Here is a 22,706-nt window from a genome sequence, read left to right as displayed (position 1 = left end):
CTCCTGGAGAAAGTAGGATGAAAATCTAGCTGGTGGCTAGGAACTGCCACCAGGTTAGGGCTGAGTATTTCATCCTCCTCATCCTTACATAAAACAGACACAACACCCGTACATAGCATGAGCAAGTCCAAGAGAAAAAGAGGGCTAATTTCAACTATGATTAAAAAAAAAACCAAAAAACCCACATTTCTGTGGTCCCTGTATCTTGCAAATGTTTTTCTGACTACTAATAGTTGACATGTACTTTTGAAGGTGAAATTGTGGTTTCTCTGGGCTCTGGCCACGTAATGCAACCATAGTGCATTAGATCTCAGCAAATCAGATGTTACAGGAAAAGAGACGAGGATGGCTGGAACATCATGTGCTTTACCAACTCAAAATGCTTGGTATGAGAAAACAAAGCCACATTCTGTAGCCTTTATTCTTGTTTTCCTTGGTTCTCAGCTTTACAGCTCCCTAAAATTACTGTGCTAAAACTAAAGGAGCTGCAATCTGCAGCTGACTGAAGAACTGCAATACCATTCCACCAATCCCCCAGAGTTATTCTTTCAAAGAGAGCTTTCCTAAATTGATTGCCAGTAACCTAATATGTTTGTCTCTTTCTTCTGTCATCAGAATCTTGCCATAATAAAATAATAGTAATTCAGAAATTAAGTTGAAAAGGTGAGGTGTTGTTTCAAAATATCTAAACTTGGAGAAATAGCAAGGTCATCCCAGCAGCCTTAGTTCTGCCTTCATGAAGCTGCATGCCAAGCAAACCCAGAAATCATGGGAAAAATTTACCTGCCTGTAAAAAACACCTTATAAGAGACCACAGGAAAAAAATTGCTGTATTACACAGAAATTCCATTTTCCTCTTTCACAGGGTTGATATAAACCGAAGCCGTTTAATAATATTAGACATAAGGTAAGGTTAAAAGGTCTTCTGGAATTCAATTTCCACTGTCACCATGGAAAATTTCTAATACATATCTATGAGTTCCAGCAGTCTTGTGATTACAATGAAATATCCCAAAGAGTAAATGTTCAAATCCTGACATACTGAGAAAGGTGAGCCAGAGGTACCTTACACTAAGGGACAATACTAAGACACAAATTGGAGTGCACTTTGTTACTCTGTGAAGCACCTTTTTGGTGAAGCCTTGCATAAGAGGAAACACTGACTCAGAGCAGCCTTTGGCAAGATTTAGAGCCCATGTGTGAGCTCCTACGGAGTCAGCAATAAAAATGGAAATTATTTTTCCTTCTTTTGACTGAAGGATAGACACAACATAAATCAGTCAAGTCACACATACTCCAACCCTGGTAACTTCCCGAGTCATTGGGGAAATCTCGCTTGTCACGCTGTGGAACTGCATTAATGATCTCCTGGATATGCACCTGTATTGGGAATTTTATCCATGAGAATACCAGAACCTGAATAAATATCCAGGTCAGGAGGTCTACATTGAGCTCACACGACTAAGAGCCATGGTATGGGGTAGGGAACAGACAGCTATTATAGTGCTAACACAAGTGAATAATTGATATTACCCAATGATATCCAAAGGAAAGGACACAAAAGGGAACACACTGCTGAAGTGATTTGGATGAGATAAAATATGTGAGGAAACTTTAAAACTCCCGGCCTGACCAAAGCAGTTTTGCAATGGAGGCATTTATGTCCTTCAGCTTTCACTGGAATTTAGCTCAGGCTGTAATTTGTATTTCATCAAAGTTTATCCTTGGTGGTTGCCTCTTTAAGTGCAAAGATTATTATACAGAGCCTAAAAGATGTTAATTGTCTTTCTAACTTACAGTGAATCAAGGCTCAGTTACATCAGCTCTTTGTGTAACACAACTGTGTTTCCATTGTTCTGCTTTCAGGTTCCTTTTCACCCTCTCCTCTTTACTGATCAGGAAAACGGAATTTACAAACAAAACTGTAGGTCTGACAGGGAGAACAAACCAAATTTGTACAAATTGCACTGTTTAATCCAGAAATATTAGTGTATTCTGAAAAATTGCCCAAAACACCAAGAAATATTTCTGTTTCTCTGTGAAAAAGATACTCAAGGAAAAAGAGAGCAAATAGTCACACAGCACAAAACATGCCTGACAGAAACATGCACCTCAAAGTCCCTTCTCCATCAACAGAGGAGTCATTCTCTGTATCAAATCCATGCAGTAAATAAATGCTTTATCATTTCTTCTATATTTGTTAGCTATTTATAGCTAATTAATGCTATTTTAACCTAATTTCTTAAAACTTTTATCAAGCTTTATGGGAATGAGGAGCTCAGGCAGGGTGTTAAGCAATGTTATGCACAGAGAGCAACTGCAATCCCTCACAGGCTCATGGAGACTGAACGAGTTGCTTGTGTGTCCTGGAGTTCAGTCACTTTTTGTGTGGACTGGCTGTGGTCTAACAGCAGCTGCAGGGTGAGCAGCATGTGGCCTGTTCCATCAACTTCCCACGGACTTCATGCCACACAGGCAAACAGAGGGGGATGGAGACTCTTCCTATTGGGATTACTGCAGACTCCTGCTAGCCTAGCTCCAGCTCAGGAGGAAGTGTCTCAAAATGAATGAATCACACTTAGAAACACTCTGCCTGCACAGGGAGAAAGAGACCTAGGTGCTGAGTTAAGATACTTCTGCACAGGTCAACTCTCTTTGCAAAGCCAGCCTCAAATATGGCACTGTTCAAAAAAAAAAAAAAAGTCACATGGGGTTTATTTATTTTCCTTGCAAACCATCTTGTGGACTAGACAGTCTCTTTTTCAGAGAAAATACAGGGGTCATTTCTGCATAACAAGTGCAGTGCTGTGATCAAAAGTGAGTTGCAAGAGCAAGGGAAAGCCTTGGTACTCAATCTAGATTAAGTAAGGTTTTGCCTGTCCCCTCACAGATAAATGGTGCAATGACTCATGTACATTCAGGATCTTCAAACTCAGATTAAACAGTCCTGTCTTTGAGGAGACCTAGGGGCAGGTTTGAGTCTTGGCTTCAGCCAAGTAAATTGCAGTTTACTTCCCAATATCAGTGGATAATCTGCCCAAAGGACATCAGATTTACACAAAGATTCATCCCATTTCAACCTGTCAGCTCAGAATCTGGCCTTGCATTTTGTCTGCTGCCATCATCAATCCCATTGATTCAGTTGGCTGTCACAGGAAGCAATAGTCTGGGATGATAAAATCAAAGCAAAGATCTCCAAGCACAAGAAGTTATGAAGTTGCAAGGGTCATGTGCAACAGGAGGCTACCAGAGAACCAGGATGGGTGGTTCAAATGTGTTGCTGGGATGTCCTGATCCAAGCACTGCAGGGACCTGGTGACACCCAGCACATCTCCATCACAGTGTGGGGCACAGAGCAGAGAGCTTCAAGCAAGAAGAGGCAGGGACATTAAGTGTACCTGGCCCAGCACTGTCCCACCCTGCTGGCTGAGGGCCAAAGGGTGCTGCTGTGTTGTCACAGCCTTGCACCCTCCTCAAAGGGCTTCTCTCAGAGCTGAGGTGTGCACAGCCAGCTCCAGTCTCTCTGCTGGACTGTGGAGATGTGCTCAAAGGTATCTGTGATGTCTTCTTGCCTCGCCATGTCTCAAGGGTGCAGCTGTCTCATTGTATCAGAACATGAAAGCTGTGCTGACCTTTCAGCCTCCCGTCTGGGATCACTTAGGACATCAACTGTGAATTCAGCAGAAATGGCTTCTAGTCCCACTTCCACAGTGGACAATACCACTTCAGCCCCAAGAGACAGGTGAAGAGGAAATAATCCCTTAAAGTGAGGTCAAAAGGCTAAGGAAAACTCAAAGCAAACCGAGCAAGCTTTTACAGATTCAACATGCAGATCTTGACTGAGCGACAGATAATCTTTTTTCATTTATGTCTGGTTGTAAATATTTTATTGGCTCTTCTCTCACTGTTGAGTAGCTGTAATGGCATTTATTTCAGCAAAGGCCTGAGCTGCTGTAAATCAAGTACAGTTTTAGGCTACTCACCATGGTCATGGGCAAACACAAACAAGTTGAGTCCTGTCAGCTTCTGGGCCAAGTCATCGTAGCGGCCGCAGTGCTCCCCAGCGCCATGGGCGATAAACACGAGGGCCCTAAATGGAGCATCAACGTACAAATCATTAACGTGGCAATCACCCTGCAAAGGCTGCAGAGCTGCAAGGGAAACCATTCCATTCAGCAACAGCATTTCAGACATCAGCAAACAGCAGGCAGGTATAGAATTTGCAGACCTTGAATACAGAGAAAGCATTGCCACCCTGGCCTGCCATCGACCTGGCCTTCAACCGGTTGTTGTAGGATGGGTTACAGGGAAGGCATCTGCTCATGGAACAGAGCCACCATGGTCTGCTGCAAGTTCAAGATGCAGATTGGCATCAGCATCAGTCCCTGAGCTGGATATCTCCATGGGGGCTTGAGGTTCTGCATGGCTCCTCCAGTGTAATTGATGCCATCTGTCTCTTTTGGGACTGGTATCTCTCTGTTGGTGATTCAAATACCAACACTGTCCTTAACTTTGTTACTTCAAACACTCTCTGATGCTCCAGAACACTCAAAGGTGGAATTTCAGCCAAAGAATAGGTCTCCAGCACATTGCTTGGAGTTTGGAATTTTATCTTTTGACCCAGTTATGGTAATTTAACCATTCCAGTCTCTGCCCCAAAACAGCTCCTTCACTTCTGTGATTAAAGTGACTCTTACATAGCCACTGTGCAGACAGAGATAATAAAAAACTAGTCTAATAGACACTTATTTTTGCAAATAGTTATCTTTAAATATTCCAGTTTTATGAGTAATACCTTACTTTTACTGGAATGCCATCAAATGAAAGTGACTGAACTTGAATCTCCCCATTGTTTCTGTCAGATAAAATTAGTATAGACTTGGGCTAGAACTATAGCAGAAGTAGTAATGATATTACAGATGTTCTGCTGGATTTGACAGGTGACTATTTAAAATCCAGTTTTAGCAACATAAACATAACTTGTTTGTTTAAAAGGACCATTTGTTATTGCAACATCATCAACCACAAAACCATTTGAAGGCTACAAGTTTGACATTTTCAGTACATGAACAGTGAAATATTACAAGAACTGACAACATAAAACAATGAAAGCAGTTAACAGCTAGGGAATTCCTCAACTTTATCTTAATTGAGGTTTTGAATACCTTTTTTAGACAGTGTATTCACAACAATGAACTGCTTAGGTCGTAATATATTTAAACTTAAAAAACATGGTGGATGATGTAGAAACTCCTGTCCTAGCTCTTTAATTAGCAGATGCTTTAAAGCATTTGCCCAGCTGGACAATTTAAAAGAGCATCCATTCAGACCAGAAGGACTGTACAGAGTCCACTGCAAACACAAAGGCAACAAGACAAAGATGCTCTGGTCTGTCTAACATCAATTAGCAAGGGTGACGTTAGGTCATGTACCATATTTAACTTACCATGCCTTACAAATCCTCTTTAGTGCCACTGAAGGTTGCAAAACAATCCATGTGGAGCAGTCATTCCTTCGTCATTGTCCCTGATCAATTGCTTTGTCAAGTTATCAATGCACCTGGCAGACAGACTGATTTTTGGAGTGCAGGATCTATTATTATACCTCCAAATACTGAAGGAAGTGAGACATTGCTCATTCAGTGGAGAATATTAACTTTCTTCCTGTGGGCCCATTGCCCTGATATGCAACAGACTCAGCCAGGCTAAGTCTCTCTGCCATACCTCCTACTCCCATACCTCCTACTACCTTCAAGCTTGACAGCTTCCTTGCTCAATGTCTTACTTAAGCTCTTTAGGGGACCTATATTTGTTTCTGCTGACTAGGCACAGAGATAAAGGTGCAAGTTGGCTGACTGAATATAGCCCTTCATTTCGCAGAGAAATATTATTTGAATTTATGCATTAAATGGCACTAAGTGAATGAAACCTAATGGGAAGCTGGCAAAGAGATCTCTTCCAGGAAATTCTTAATTCTTCATCCCTGAGACAGCAAAGCCCTTGTTTCGCTTTTATTCATACTGATGCAGTACCATGAGTTTGCGTGTCAGCATCCTTCTAGATGCTAAAAGCCCTCACTTTATGTGAAACCAAGTGAGAAAAGACAAAACCCCAAAGCTTCAGAGAGGCAAGCTGTTCCTGTGACCTTTCCTTCCACCTAGAACACAGTTTCCAGGTGTCACAGAACTGAGTCTTTGCACACCACAGGGAACAGACCTGGGTTATTATTTGTCTGCAAAACGTTGAATAAAACCCCCAAGCCTGTTTGTGCCTTAAGAGCTCTAATGATAGTAGCTGTTGAAACAACTTAGATACTTTTGAAAGTTTTGTCCTATCAATAATCATAAACAAAGCATAACAATTCCAGTTTGTTACACTGAAACAAAATCAGCCTGTCCAGTTGTTCAATAAAAAGTGAGAGTGGCTTTACTGACTAAAAACTAGGTCACATCTACACAGCTCTTTAGCTCCAGCTTTCAGGCCTAAGCACAAGGGCCATATTGAACTGAACCTTCAAACATTGAAATTAATATGAGTATCATCTGAACAAGGATTGAAGTATTTGGCAGTTTCATTTCATCTCCAATTTTCCATTACAAAGTAAGTTTAGATTTGGCAAATAATACCTGAAGGCAGTAACAAATTGTAACAAATACTATTTAACATATTTTCACTGCAAGCTGCCAGAAAAATACAACAAACTATTAGATTGACTGACAGCAATTCTTTCCTGTATGTAAACATTTGTGCAGATATCCCTGCTCTTAAATCACAGTCTTCTCCTTCCTTACCACAATGGCTGGAATAACAGAATATCAGAGATTGCTTTCAACAGAGTAAATTAAGATTAATATGAATCATTCAATGTTTGAGGTTTTGCAGCACTGCAGTGCCTTTCTGTGCAGTCTCGATGAGAATTTTGTTCAAAAAAGTTTTGTGTCTTGGCCATGTATGCTGAGAAATTTCTTCACCTCCAGCTTTTGCAATTGTGCTGCTGAATTCCCCGGAAGTTTGCACGTATCAGGTAGAAAACACTGTGCACAGCCTGGACGCTCTCTGCAAAGTGACCTGTGCCTGAATCCCTGCTAGCTCTGATGTCTGTGGCAGGGAAAGCTCATGTATCTTCAGATGCTCCAGCGGGTTTTGGCTGGTGGAAGAGCGCTTGCTGCACATCTCGAAATAGCGGGGCTTTGGCACCTGCGCAGGGAAGCAGCTCCTGGTGAGCAGCAGGACTCCCCCACGCTCCCGGCCGAGCACAAAGCCAAGGGGTGAGCGGCCGCGACTCGGTCCCACGCTCCTGCTCGCACCCAGCTCTGCAGCAGCAATTAGGGGCTATTAGAGGAAACCACTTTATTGACTGCTGTTTGCAAAAGCAACAGATGGCTTTTGCAGATTCCTGTCCTTCCCATAGCCTTTATCACCTCCTCCTCCTCCTGCCCCCTCCCCACTGCAGGTTTCTGCCTCCTGGTACTGCACAGCTTGGCAAACAGATGCAGTGACTTATTACATACAACAAGAAGGCAAAATAATATTTATCTTTACTGTTCAAATCAACTACTGTTGGGCTGTGTTTAGTCCTCTTCCACGAGAAGGTGATACGCACCCATGACCTGTCCCTGCTCCCACATCTCCCCTGACTGGCATCAGGGGATCAGTCCCTCTATTGCGGCTGCAGCCTGTTAAGCTTTGTAAAACACAGCAATGCCACACCTGCAGTTAATACAAGGCACCTACAAACACCCTTCCCTTTATTAGGGAGGGTGGAAATTATGGAGGCCAGGCTGCAACACGCTCAGTGTGCACAAGTCCACGAGAACATGTTGTTCTTCTGTCCTGCCTCTTGGAGAGTTCACCAGCTGATCCAAGCTTTAGCTGTGTCCAAGCCTTCCCTATTTCTCACTGTGCTTCACATCCACTAATATTTCCTTGTGTGAGCAGCAGCTTTGCAGGGCAGGGTCATGCTTTAGGTTGCAGTTCTAGGTAGAAAGGCAGTACCAGGTTTAAGGGTTCTCGCTGTCTTTTCTGATTTTGCTTTGTCAAGGGCCAAGATAATTGTTTAGAGATGCAATTCCACAGTCAGCTGGAGGAGAGCAACTGTAGGGAAAATAAATTGCAGCACTGGACTTCTGGACTCACACACACAAGCAAGAGCCCTCTTAAAGCAAGACTGCTAGAAGAAAAATTCACTGAAAGCACACCCAGAAAGCTGCTGTGCTGTGGCACTTTGCAGGCCTGAAACACCACTTGGGGTTGGGTCCTGCTGGGCATAAGACCCACGTTCTTGCTTTGCTTTCATGTTGAAACTGAACTAGACAAAGAAAGTTGCAAGCAGGACAGTATGACTTTAACATCTTGGGTTCTCTGGGGACAGAGCCACTTCTCTGGGACCCTATGCATTCTCTTTCATTGCCAGAAAATAACCCAAAACATTAGGGCTGAACCGAAGAATGGAAGACAAGCTTCCTATGACTGCATATATGAAAAATGCAATCTTTTCCACCCCATTCAAAAGCATCCCTCTTCAGAGTAATATTTAAGTATTTGCCTTAACCTCAGGAAACTTTCTTCAACACACAAAAGTCAACAGGACTCTCCAAGTACAGGATGAAATTTAAAAAAGGATTTATAAATGCTGTCCAGAATAAGGACTGAATCACAGGCAGAAGTGATTTCCTGAATCAAGCCCTCCCAACTTAAGGTACTACCATGTTATTCTATGCTAGGCAACTGTGCTTTTCATCTGGTCTTATGGATGTTGTTACTAGAACCAGATCAGCTTTAACAAAGAACATCTGACTTGCACAGTTTTGAATTCCAGACACTAAATTCCTACAGTAATTTTTAAAAACAAACTGACAGGAAAGCTCTGAGCCAGCTAAGCTGCCAGAAAAATGACTGGCTTAAGTGCTACATTTTGTTATGTTGTTTGAGCTGATTTATCAGTTCCTTTGTAGCTAAACAATTAACTGTTATTTACCAAAAACTGGTGATTTTTTTGGACAAGCAAGTGGATAGTCACTCACAGATCTTCTAGTGGATTAAAAATGTTATGTGTGTATTTTGCTTCCAAAATATATTATAATGGAAAGCCACTGGAAGGTGTTCATTCTTGTTTTAGCTGGGTGAATGGGCCTCACTATGAGGATTAGCTATCTATCATATTATAAGATTTGTTGAGGTTTAAGTGTCAATCTGATTTCCTACCTTTGGTATTTGCTTAAGGGTTACAAAAAAAAAAAATCCAGGTAATAATTTAGAAGAACATGTAATGAAGAATAAATTTTTTGTTCACTATTGGTGATCTTTTCCTTTTCTGGAGGGTTCTTCAGGCCCTTGCTTTGGGTGTAAGACCTGAAGTTTGGAAGGGGGTTGTCTCTGTCTCTGCTCTTCGAATCAGTTTTTGCATTCTTTTTTCTGGAGGTGATTTGTGCCCCAAGACAATCCTGAAAAAACTTGGGCCATGTGTAGGGGTTACAAAAAGCTATAGCAATCTCACTTATGTTATGCATGCTTGTGACCTACACGCTTAGCCATGAGGTCAGCCTAGTGTCTCCAGTTAGACAGGAATATTTATGGAGTCAGGTGTGTCCCTTCATGCCATGCTTCACTAGGAGACATCTGAGTTATGTCCCCGTGAGGATGCAAGAGGGAGTGACTTTTGTCCCAATTCCAATCCATGTTTCAAGGAGACGTTTTGCCCAAGGGCTTTTCTTGCTCTCCTGCTCAATTTTTGCATTCTTAGCCTCTGCCCTACTGCCCACAGCTTTGCCATGCAGGCGCAGGCTCTGGGGAGCCACCTCTCTCTAGCAGCTCTAGCAATATTCTTCCCAAGTCAGGGAAAAAAGCAAATCAGAATGTCAATAGCCTGCAGCTGAATCTCTATCAACCTTCTCTCAAAATCACAGACCGTGCAGCGTTAGCATGGATACCTCACAGAGCTCTGGATCTGGAGGAGTTTATCTCTGGGGTTTAACTTAGGAAAACTTTCTGCATGAAAGAACATGTCCGAGGACCCTGCACTGTGCTCACAATTCACAATTTCTGCTTGACTATACAGAGCTTGTGGGGGCTGAGGGTTCTGTCCATTTGTGTTTGATGTGGTTTGATCTAGACTAGTAGAATCAGGAGCTTTATTCTTGTCCAGATCTTAAATTGGCGGTTAAAAAATAAGCCTCTTCAGCAAGCTCTAGTTCCTGCTTTCTTTCCTCATTTCCTCATTTCCTCACACTTGGAAGTTCCCATGCAAGTCCCTCTGAAGGGGCTGCTGTTAATTTAAGCATCATCTTGCTGTCTTACACCATAGAGATTCAGGGCTCAGTCTTAAAATCTGTGCCTGCTCTGGTAAGCAACTCTTTTGCAACATGTCTGCAAGCCTGGTCTCATCATACATCTTAAAATCACAACTCCTTACAAGAACAGAGTTAGGAGGACATTTCAGAACTGCCATGTTCTGAAACTGTCCAGGAGGAGTAACATGGCTAAGTTTTCCAAGCACCTCAGAAAGTGCAGACATCATAAATCAGCAGAGCAGAGGCAGAACCGGTTAGTACAAATATATTTCATAACAAAAGGTTCAACAGGATCCAGCTAGAGCCAGCACAAAACAATGTGGAGAAATAGTTTAAGCTGATTTATTGTAGTTTTTCTAAAAGTGAGCCGTCACTGAGAATAACTCATGAGCGGTGTAATGCAGGGAGAAGAGAGGAAGGAAATTTCAGATGGGGGTGGGAGAGAAAGAATTATTGGGTCCTTGCAACTGCATAGCTCTGGGTAAATCTCTGCAATGTTAACATTTAAGATCAGCTGTATTTAATTTCAAGGAGGGTTTGCAGTGATATTTTAGGGGACATAAAGCTGAGATCAGAGGTGAAATGCCTGGTGTGCAGCTTACAATTCATGGGTCGGATCTTCCCACCCCTTTCTTGGATAAAACTGAGGAGGAGGGATTCTAGGGTTACATGGACTGCCCTGGGGAGACACTCCTCCACTTTGATATCAGAGATGGGGTATGCCTTGGCAGAACTGGCTGCCAGACCTGCTGCTCTGAACCTGCAAGACAAGATCCCTGGAGACTTGGGCAACCCAGGGTTGGATCTGAGCTTTCCTCTGGCTGCTGCCCTTCTACAGAGCACAGGAAGCCTTGAAGGAAGGATTATGACTTCTGTTTCCAACAAGAAAAGGGGTAGACATTGCTGCACATACAGGACCAAGGAAAGGATGATGTAGAGGGACAGAACTGCCCCAGGACCTGACTGGGAGGAATGCTGGAACTGGACATCCCAGTCCTGTGCCTTGCTCTGCTTCAGCACTTGCTCAGTACAAGGGTTACAAGGGAGATAAAATGGAGGTCATATCTCCCAAGGGGAGCTACAGGGATAGATGCTAAATGATAGAAAGTAGTCAGTGTCTGTCTAAAAAAACTGTGCAAAACATTGCTCAAATAGAAGACATCAGCTGCAAAAGTCAAGTCAACCTGAAATCACCCCTAATTTTTTTTTAAATTAGCTTTAGGGTGTGGAGGGAGAATATGGCAAGAAACAAGAGTTTCTGGCACAGATCCCCTTGGAAATCAGGAAAAATAAAGTGCTTCTGGTTAGTTTTATTAAAAATTCATTTTGACTTGGAAGCACCACCACTGCAGATGAGTGATGGCTGCAGGGCCACCACTCTCAATGGAGCACCAACAGACAGGGAGTAAGAGCAAGAACAGTTTTCACAGACTCTCCCTCCTCTTCACTTGCACTGAATGTTTAATGATTTCCAAAGGGACAAAAATGGCTGTTTAGCCAGTCGTGTAGCAGTGTTTTCCTGAAATCAAAATGCAGATACTGCCTAGTGAGCCAAAGCCTTGTGTAGTGAGATGGACTGCCCTTTCCAAGCATGAGAAAGCTGCAGTTGAAGGGCAAGAAGCTTCTTCTGCACTGTCACTATCGCTGAAACTCAGCATTACTCACTAGTTCAGTACTACACTTGCTCTCTGAACAAGAAAAAGGTTTTTTTTATATTAAAGTATATCTCTGTTTCAAAGTAGCTGTGCAAAGTCAGTCCTTTTTACTGAACTCCCTTGAAGTCTTGGCATATTCAGAGCATTTGAACCTGTTCCAGTGGCAAGTCATTATTGCTGTTATAAGTTCATAACCTGAAATCCAACTCAACCCTAGAAGGGAGGATTCCTATAAAGGAACAAGGTGTATTCCATTAAGGGATGAGCTCAAACCATGCAAAAATGCTCCTTACATGGCATTCCAGCCACATTTTAACAATTTAATCTCACTTTTTGGCATAGCACAGAAGATGGAAATAGACAGCAGAATTCAGTTACTGAGGTGAGGAGTTTTAGATACGCTTCTGTAGCTTCCAAATTATGGAAATTATTTTATTTAGTAAAGCCACCCCCCTGGTTAGATCCACACAAGTACATGGTAATGTTTAAGTCCCTAGGAACATGCTGCTTGCTTAGTTATTTTCAAGTATTTGTTAAGAAGGGCCTGTGGTTTGAAACAAATAATCAAGTGCTCCAGAGAGTATCACATCTAAATGTTAAGTGACACCTGCTGAAGTTGTGTAGGACACGTCTGCAGGCTTCTTCTGACCTCAATTCTTTTGCAAGGCATTTTTCATGCAGGACATCACTCGGAGTCTGAACTCGGATGCACCAGAGGTTCTTCATAGTCAATCTCTGCCCCCATCAATGGTTCTTGAAAATGGGCTTTTCCCTGACTGATCACCTCCAGTCTCAAGCTGCTATTTCAGGGAGTGGATGGTAGAGACAACTCATAACCAGCAGTACTGAAAAAGTTGTTTCAGGAAGAATTCAGCTCAGCACCCCAGCACCTGTGCAGGGAAGAGGCTGAAAAGCACACACCTGGCACAAATGGGTCAGAATGTTTCTGAGCTATTCCTGCATGACTGAAGTACTCTGATCAGGCATTTCGGGCTTATGTGGGCAAACCTTCACTAGCTTGGAATCATAGAATGGTTTGGGTTGAAAGGGACCTTAAAGATCACTTAGTTCCAACCCTCCTGTCATGGTCAGGGACACCTTCCAGGAAGAGAGCTGTGAATAAAGAAGGAGCAAGAAAGGAGATGACACTTTACCTGTTCTGTAAAGTCAAGATACTATGTTATTATAACTTTTGAATAAAGTTGCACTGACAGTGCAAGTCCTAGTTGTATGGCAATGGTTTAAAGAAAAGACTTCAAGTCCCTGAAATACCTAGACCAAATAATTCTGTTTGTGGCCAAGCAATTCCACTCCTAATGTGGAACTCTTGATTACTTCCTGCACTGAGTCAATTGCCCATCCTCACTTTTACCTTCCTGATCTGATTTTGTCAGCAGTCCTCTGTGTTGGCAGAGATCTTAATTGGTTTTCCTTAACTAACTGACAAACTCATTGTAAGTTCAGATGTCAGAGGTAGCATGCATCTCTAAATTGCCAAGGCTTTTCACATGATTTTCCAAAATCTAGGGTGGAATTATCCCATAAACTTAAAGACAGAAAGTCAAGCATTTATTTCTTAATCCTAAGGGGCTTATGCATATTTTAACATATTTTGAGATTAAACACATTAATTTCCAATGAAATCTTGGCACATCCCAGTGCTGCACTTCAGCCTTGCCTAGCTATGAGAGGAATCTTTGCAGCAAGAGGCTTTACAGGCTCTGTCAAAATCAATATCAGCAGCTACTCCTCTGGGAAATTAGGAATGTCACAGGCAAAGCGTTTGCCAAGGCTTTCAGCATGTTCCAATTAATTTACTATTCCATGTTTACCGTAGACCTGAGGTAGGAAGGAAAGCTGAATGCAAGCAGTTAAACACAAGACATGGAACGCTGCTAAAACAATGATCACTGCAACAGCAGCTTTAAAGACTGAAATGTTTATTCATGTTTTGGACCAAAGTGAATTTTAGTCACAGGTGAGGTACAATGGTTTGCCTACAGATGACTTAAGAGTTGGATACAGGCTTTAGCCTATGGCTGCCAAATCAATATGTGTTATTTCTTGGCTGCACTGAGCTAATCTATGTGTCCAAAGGCTTTAGCTACTTCAGGCTTGGTTCCTAAAATGTTATTTCACTTCTAATACCAAGGCAGTTTCACCTCTCACAGTGAGGGCTGCCAAGCTAGCAGAAATAAGGAACCTACCTGCCATGAGTTTTAATCACTGCCTTGTTAATTTGTTCTTAAAAAGGGCTGGATGTAATAGCTTTAAGCTCCAAAATGTGAATGGGGACCTGTCCAACTTGAGGTGCAACTACTAGAATAAAGATGGGTGGTAACAATAAAAAAAAAAAGAGTATTTAGTTAGATGAGTCCTTGGCTGCAATCATTTTAGATACAGGCAAAGAAAGCCAAAGGCATGTAGGATGTCTTTTCTGCAGAAAAGCTTAAAATAGAAAAGGAAATCAATACTCATTTACAGTATCTGGCAGTCACTGAACCAAAACATACATGTACACCTACAGCTGAGCAGAAATAACAACATTTATTTAAACCACAAGCTGTTATTCTCCTGCAGGAATGCTGTGTTTCATGTGGAACAGAGACTGTACCACATATTTCTGACCATTTAAAAAAAGCCTCAACAATATCCAGAGCAAATGCTTTCAATACCACTGTTATTAACCCCACCAGCCAGGCCAGCTTCTACTCCTTCAGTTCCTGGCAAAGAAAGAGTGAGAGCTGGTATGGAGGAGAATGTGCCCAGCAGGAAGCAAACCTCTGATGGGCAGAACCCTTAAATAATGCTTCAAACCAGAAATGTGAACCTGTGTGTGTAAGAATGAGGCAATGTTTCCACTATGCAAAATTACAGGCTTCAAAGGAAGGAATAGAGTTTAACAAATCAGCATTCCCCAAACACCGAAAGTGAAATGAAATGTAAACAAAGTGAATCTGCTGATTGCTTGTTTTTTTCCATTCCCCAGCTTTGAGAAATGTGACCAGTAAATAAACAGGATAAATAATAACAGCAGCTGGCTTTTGTACAACACTCCTCGTACAGAAAACCCAAAATGCTTTACAAATGGTTCAACCAGGCTGCTTGCAGAGGTCACACAAGGCAGAGATGAGTGGCACCTCAAGAGATTCTCTGATCCATTACCCCACCCCAAGCAAGGATCAATCCTTCTTCCCACTGCCACATAAACTGAAGCACAGAGGTAAAAAACCTTTCCTGTGGCAGCACAGCATGCCAGAGGCAAAGATGGACACCCAGCACGAGTAAAAACCTGACTCTAAAGCAGCAGGAGCTCAGCAGCAGAGTTAAGGTACCACCATGGGTTCCCTGTGCTACATGGAAGGGGGCCACAGGGAACCTGGAAAGAACAAAGTCAATTAAAAAAAAATAATCTTTCTGTCTTAATGAATTTGTGGGTATCTAATAATGTCGGAGAGATGCTCTGTGCCTTTTCAGGACAACCTGGGTTGAGATGCTCCACATCCCTTGTTTGGGGAGGGACAGAGGATGACTGAATGCTGATTGCTTGAATGTCTTTTTAATAACATGAGGTTATGGATGCTGCTCAGAATAAAGATATTAATGGTCCAAATATTGTAGACTAGCTCTCACATAAAATTGAAAAAAATGAAGAAAAAGCGTAACCATTAAAGTCAGCTAAATGTTATGTTACAGAAATTTAATTACTTATTGCTTCCTTGCCACTCCTAATGCCTTTCACCCAGCAAGTTAAACCATTGCAGATTTCTGGAACTGACAGTTGAATCTGAAAGCCCGCTAAGATAATTTTGAAAATAAAAGCTAAAAGTATGTTGAAAAATCATAAAAATAAACTCATCTTCTCTGTTGGTGAACCAACTAACCTGCTGATATCCACAGCAAATTAAACAAAATACTGTTCTAAAGAAAGGCCAATGATTTAGGTCTTATTCCCTCAGTCTGCAAGCTTCAAGCTTGAGCAAGGAAGGAAGAAAATATACAGAGTAAGACATTTATCACAGGTCAGACAGACATCTGAAAAAGATCAGCAATCATTCTTGCATACTGAATCTACAGTAGTTTGTACATTTTCTCCTTACCTATCTGTACACAACACCAGAGCAAACAATTACTGCCCTGTTACTGCTGAATATTTGGCTTTAGCCCAGTTGTCAATATTTTGTCCCCCTTTTTTCCCCGTTCTTTCTTTTCAGCAATTGCCACTGAGAAAATTAACTTGTAGCAGAGCAGCAGAGAACAACTAATTCATCGCTTAGGAGATTTTATTTAAAATCTCTCTTCAAACATCAAGCGTTCTTCAACCACCAGCCGCTCAAGGAATAACTTATTTTCTCTGCCAACTTTCATCTAGATACTCCATCCCCAATTTGTATCACTTGACTGGATGTCTACACACAATTGTAGACAAAGAAACAAAAGTATGGATCAATTGTGAATCTGATTCTGTAAATCACTGGTCATTGTGTCTAAAGACTGCCTTTACCATGGTTTGCCTGTTCTCTGCTCCTCATTGCCTCCTTTTTTCTGTTTTGTTTTTTTTTTTTAAACTAAATTCTAGGTCTTGCAAGTTGCCTTTGCCACCACTCAGTATGGGAGGATTCAGAGATTTCCATCATCGAGTGAGTGCCTGCCAAACAGAAACAAAGATAGTTCCTGGCTGGAGAGCCAGCGTCTGACACAGAAGGGAGGACTCCTTCATGCCAGGGGAAGTACTCATGAAGTTTGGTATTACTCAAGGTTCTGGGATATTGAAAACTGATACAAAAAGAGTGAATCCTTTCAGATACAAACATACTGCATCTGCCTAAGAGGAACAAGCAGATTCCAAGCAGAGAAAGACCAAGACAAGGATCTTTCCCCTCTCCTGCTGTTGGGGATATCCCATAGGAGCATGCTTGAAGGCAGATAAATCTGACTGCAGTGCTGTGGCCACCAGGACAGCTTCCTCCAGCTGTTCCCTTCCTGGCTCCAAGGCCACACCTTGGTACCACTGTCTGAGCAGTGAGTCTGGTCAGCTTGGGGTGCCTTCCTCCCACCACCCAGTGACTCCCCCAAGTCTGGTTGCTTTAGATGTTTGTGGCTGGGACTAGCCCAAGGTTGGTATTTGGGATTGCTGCACCAGTATTTGTCTTTCAGTTAACATAAGTGAAACTGTATTGGTCTGCAAGAGGAAACCCTAGAGGAGATATAATTTTAATGATGTCTAAAAACTTTACTTATACTGATGTTTGCTCATTTCCTTCTTTCCTGTTATGGGCAGTAAGTTATACTGACACAGCGTCAGAATGTCTGTGCTGTGGAGCACAGGACAGGGATGGCTGGGTGTAGTTAAGGATATAACTGGGATGGGATGAGGTAAGGGACCTGCCTAAGCATAGCTGTAGGAATCTCATGGGCAAGATGCAACACTTATCTCCTCAGATACCTGGAATAATAAGCCATTTGCTATCAGGGTTGTGTCACATCTCTTGCATAAGGGACAATAGGTTCCAAACACTGGTGGCTTCCATTCAAGTGGGAACACATTAGGACAATGACATGCCTGAACCTAGGGAAGGCAACTCAGCCAAATATGTCTGCAGGGACAGCTCTTACAACAATGCAATTTCCCTAGAAGAACAAAGAGGTCAGATGTTCACCCTGACTTTAAAAAGGATGAAGTCACAGCAGTCTGAAGGGACCTCACAAGGCCAACTCCTCTGCTACAGACATCTAGAAAAAAATAGCCTCTTCCAGCCAGAACAGCTGTACAGCCAGTTCTTGTAGATATATTCATAGTGATCCAAAAGAGCTGCTGTGTGTTCCCAAGGGATGTTCTAAGAGTGCTAGAGAAATTGAAGCAAGGAACTGTGTGCAGCTCTTTTATTATTTTCACTAAACCCATGTATTCCTTATAGCAGTGAAGTAAAGTGCTCTTGCATCTGGAACCCTGGTATGATCACTGGGTTGTCTGCTTCAACCATTGTGTCACTACCAACAAATAGCTGGTTCAGAGCACTCCCCATTTGATGAGATGAAGCAGAAGTCAGTGGAGGGTCTGTCCAGGATAAAGATCTCTAAATGCTGAGTGACCAACTTGGGTATCTATCAGAGTCATGGCACAAAGCCAGTACTGATCATCACACTAGTATTCCAATTAAAAGCAAATGAACTGTTTGTTTTACAGATGCCAGGTTTGCTTATCCTTCAGTCTCTGGTGGAATAATGTGTAGAAAAATTATCTTTACAACACTATCTTTAGACCATTTTTCTTCTTTTCTGTTATTTCTACCATTGCTTCTTATAATTCACCATACTGGACAGCATTGTTTCCAATTCATCAGGTGGCACACAGAACTAACACTGATTTTGCTTTTTTTTTTTTTTTTTTTTTTTTTTTTGCTGCTCTCAGGATCAAGATGAAATATTACTGCTTTGAGACCCACAACAGGGAACTCCAGAAGTCACCTTGTTCCCAGAGACTGATGTCACAAAGTTGTACACCTGTGCTCAGAAGCAGACCCTAACAGGGCAACAAGCAAAAGGAACAGTTTAATTACAATTGTTATTCCATTTGCTATTCACCTTTTCCCTTGGTTTCTGTGGAATACAAGGCAGATTTACTTGTGTTGGACATTCCTGTGGAGATTGAAAAAAAAAATTATGATACTGAGGAAGCCTGTTGGAAGTATCTGAGAACCAAAGCTGCTCCCCTGTCGGTCAGAGTCCCTCTCACACAAAGCTGGTTTGCTAATTTGCCCATCCTCTGGAACCACATACAGAATCATAAAAGGATGCCCCCATTCACAGTGAATAAGAGAGTCACATGGAGCAAAGATAACAGAAGCATTAAGGGAACACATACACAGCTGATGAGAAGAAGGGATGCTTCAGAAACTCAGGCAATAGCAATACAGCAAGCAAAGCCTGGAATGTTGATTTGACAATGATCATTGTCATTCCCCTTTGCAGTGTGTGCAATGGGATCAGAAAAACAGAGGGAGCTGAATTCATCCTACAGCAAACTGTGCTGACATAAGTCACTTTGCATCCTACAGATTTGGCTTTAATTTTGAGTTGACCTCATTAGTACAAAGTATTCTTCAAGACTGATGCTGAATTAGAAACTGCTTTGAATATTTCTAGAGACTAACACAATACACTATAATTAAAGACATTATAATCAGTACTTGATTTCTTTTGCTTTGACTTCACTTTGCCTTATTTATTTATTTATTCATTCACTTTGGAAAGGTCTGAAAGTCAAATTCAATTTTGTCATTTGCTTATGCTGGGAGCTGCACTGTTCTTCTGGAAATGGCATGGAAGTGCTGGTAATGAGATGTCAAAACCATCAAGCAATATTTACAATTTAAGGGCCAGTTCAAATATAAAAGCAGTTTGTATTTCTCCACCACAGGCACATCTGCAAAATCTTTGGGGAACATAGAAATCTGTTTTCTCCTTATTGGCTTGGCCTTTCATTACTAACAAGTCAGAAAGAATGGCAGGCGTTCTTCAAAGAGTAAAAGAAATGTAAAAAGTAAATAGAGAAGTGAGTGACTTTTGTTTGTTTAATTTTGTATTTTTAAACACGGCTCAGGTGTAGAAGTGAAAGAACTCTTAGAAAGGCACTGTTTACTCAGACAATTGCAGCTCTGTTTACTTAAACCATGGTCATGATGTCTGAAGTTGAGCCAACCCATTCCAGTGTATGTTAACAATGGCCCAGGAATGCCTCTGTGAACCACAGGCAGAGAACCACAGTGGGTCCTGGCAACCCTCTAAAAATCCACCTAGAGACCACTCTGTGAGAGACACTGAAGCATCATGCTGACTAGCCAGGTAATGGTTTCTCTTTGGTGACTGAGGAAGCTCACATTCATAGATGTCTGGAAATCACAATTTCAAGTACACCCTCTAGCTTCAAGTGTCTCAAGTGTCCAGCTTAAAGTGGATCTACCAGATGGATCTACCAGGACAGACTCGGGCATCACTCTGTCTGAAGTCAGTGGCAACTGCAGCTATGAGCACATTTGAAATAATTACTCTGAGTCAATAAATCTTATAGTATTTACTTGAAGTCAAGAAGAGGGGCTAAAAGTGCCCCAGAAAAAACTATTTGTACTTATCTAGGTAGTGACAAGAATGGAGGAAGCATCTAGAAAAGGCTACGAGTATACAGACCACAGAGGAAGAAGGTCACCTCTGAAGTTCCCCAAGCCCTTTAGGGGCCTCAAAGGAAATGTCTTGACTTCTCCTCCCAACTTTCCTTCCCCTTCCTCATCAGCATCTATTCTTAGCAGCTTTGTTTGAGAGCTGGGAATAGAACTTGGTTTCTTAATTCCTCACCTCCTGTTACCTCATATTTTGTCTCAGCGTGCTCAGGGTGGTGACGGAGGTTCAAACCTTGCATGGAGCTGTTTATGTTTACACAGTGACTGCTTTCCCATTAAGTAGGGTTTCTTTGGCTACTGGGACATGCTATAGGCATGAAATCAGTCCTGTTTGGTTCTAATGATTTAATTCCTTCAAACAACATTACAAAGTCCTGAAAGTGCCATGCCTTGCCCAGATCCTAAATGTTGTATTCAGCAGTGAGCACTTGGTGCCAAAGATTTACCCATTTTCATGGGTCACAAGTTCTGTTGTTGGCACAAAACATGAAAACGACACCAGAACGTACTGCTTTTTCTTCCTCCCTGCTGCATTCAGCAGGACCACTTAATTACACTTTAAGATGGAACTGGCTCAAAAGTTGGGCAGCCTGCAGGGCTGCTGGCCAGGAAGCTGCACCTGCACTGCTGCCAGCAGGCAGCCAGAGAAGACGACACCCAGGCCCCAGCTCTGCTGTTGGGAGTGACTTCCCACGCCAAAAACAAGTAGAAAACACTGTCTTTCTTCTTCCTTAGTCCCATTACTCCTTACTCCATCTACCCCATATAATCATTATGACATCTGAGTGCCTTTGTGTGTCAGCTTCCTGTGAAGTAATCACCTAAATCCCTCTCTGAAACAAAGCAGACCCTGCTGAGGAACTCACAATAGGTGCCTTTCACTGGCAGGACAACCTTGGCCTCAGTGGCATTTATAACAAAGCTTCCATATGTGCACCAGTATGGGCTGATCAGTCAGATCAACACCACACAAGATCAGAGCCTGGGTATTTGTGAGCATGAAGCAATAATACCTCACCAAATTTCTCCATCTTCCTGAAAAAATAGTTTCTGGTGGGTTTTTTGTTTATTTGTTTCTTAAATATGCTATAGCACATTAATCTGCCACAGACTTTTATCTACATTTATGAGTCTGTTTAAGGAGATAAAAAAAGAAGCACCAGCTCCAAGGGGTGATGTCTGTCTGTCATCCCCACTTTCAGAGACTGCCTGGCCATTGTCTGCTCTTCAAGCCCAGGCTAGGACTACCTTTTAATATTTCCTTTGGCTGATATCCTGGGTTTTCCTCCTCCCTGGGGGAGGGATCAAGGGCAATAAATTCTATTCTAATAGAAGACAAGTCAGTGATAATCTCTGGGCATCTGCAGTGAAGAGGTATTTCTACAGCTCTAGCTGGGATTAGGCACATAATGGATCAATGAAAGATCCCACCGTTTGACGGTTATAGCATCATTCATTAGTGTTAAGATTTGAACCTGAATCAACAATTGAGTTAGAAGATTGAAAGAATTGCTTTCAGTATTTGAAATAAATTGTAACAGCCCTGTAAAAGTCCCCTGAGGTGTCTCTATTTCTCTCTCTATACATATATATAGAGAGATCAGTTTTGCTGAACACTTAAAATTAGATGAAAGTTGCTGAGCTTCTACATAGGAAGAAGAAAAAGCTGAGCTTCTTATGTAAAGTGAAAGGGGGCAAAATAATGTATTTTTGGTTTGCCTATCAAAGCACTTCAGGAGCAGTCTTGATCACAGGATTCAGGCACTGACTTGTTACTCAGTCACTTACCATCTCTCATATATAACAATTCATGAACAGCTAATAATAAACAATACGCCCCCTTCTTATACACAACATGCAAACACACACACAGGAGCTCCTTGTAAATGAGCAACACTGATCCCATCCACTTTTTCTTGTCACAAAACTAGGACAAGTTCATTTTTAATTAACCGCTTAGTGTAGAGACCACTTAAAAAAAAATTAACTACCCAGAGGACTTAGACACCAAGTTTTCACTCTCAGCTCCTTATAATTTCTGGAACAAAGACCCATCCACCCACTACTAATTTGGTAAGAAATTAAATGTGATAAAAAAGCAGTTCCACAACTGGGTGATAAATGTTATGGGGTAGTTAATGATTAATTACCATTATAATACAAAACAGCCTGGTTTCACTGTAGAAACTTGATTTCGTAGCATTATTTTTCCATAAAGACAATCTTCAGGTTGGTGCAAGGACTATGTAATGCATCAGTGCCAGAAAGTTTCCTCCTTGTTTCTGAAAAGTAGAAGCAACTATAAAATGCTTGGAGATCTTGAGGCAGACCTCTGTCCTGCAGCCCAGCCTGGGCAATGGAGCTATGGTGGGGTGGCTGCACTGTCCTCCCCTCTGAGGCCAGTATATTTTGGTGCTTGCTCACCCTCTATATTACCTGAGTGCTAACCAGCCCTATGTTATTCCCATTGTCCCTTAGTTTTGTAGGCATAAACCCCAAGGCCAGCTAACTTGGACCTGTATCCCTCTCTCAGAGCAGTTGCCAGGCAGGTTTGGGCAGAGGATGGTGTCCAACCTGTTGGGTCGT

At 42.0% G+C, this 22,706-nt stretch overlaps 1 protein-coding gene across 4 annotated transcripts in view; it reads right to left on the bottom strand.

Annotated features, from left to right (window-relative positions):
* MGLL (monoglyceride lipase) overlaps nt 1-22,706 on the bottom strand; it is a 104,096-nt gene that overhangs the window by 37,982 nt on the left and 43,408 nt on the right. For all 4 annotated transcript variants that reach the window (XM_021532144.3, XM_077786122.1, XM_021532152.3 and 1 more), the window contains one exon: nt 3,984-4,090. In XM_021532144.3, coding sequence (XP_021387819.1) covers nt 3,984-4,090 — 107 coding nt within the window. The remainder of the gene's footprint in view (nt 1-3,983; nt 4,091-22,706) is intronic.

The sequence above is a fragment of the Lonchura striata genome, chromosome 12 (genome assembly GCF_046129695.1).
Source record: "Lonchura striata isolate bLonStr1 chromosome 12, bLonStr1.mat, whole genome shotgun sequence".
Taxonomy (NCBI): domain Eukaryota; kingdom Metazoa; phylum Chordata; class Aves; order Passeriformes; family Estrildidae; genus Lonchura; species Lonchura striata.
This window is presented reverse-complemented; position numbering and strand designations above follow the sequence as displayed.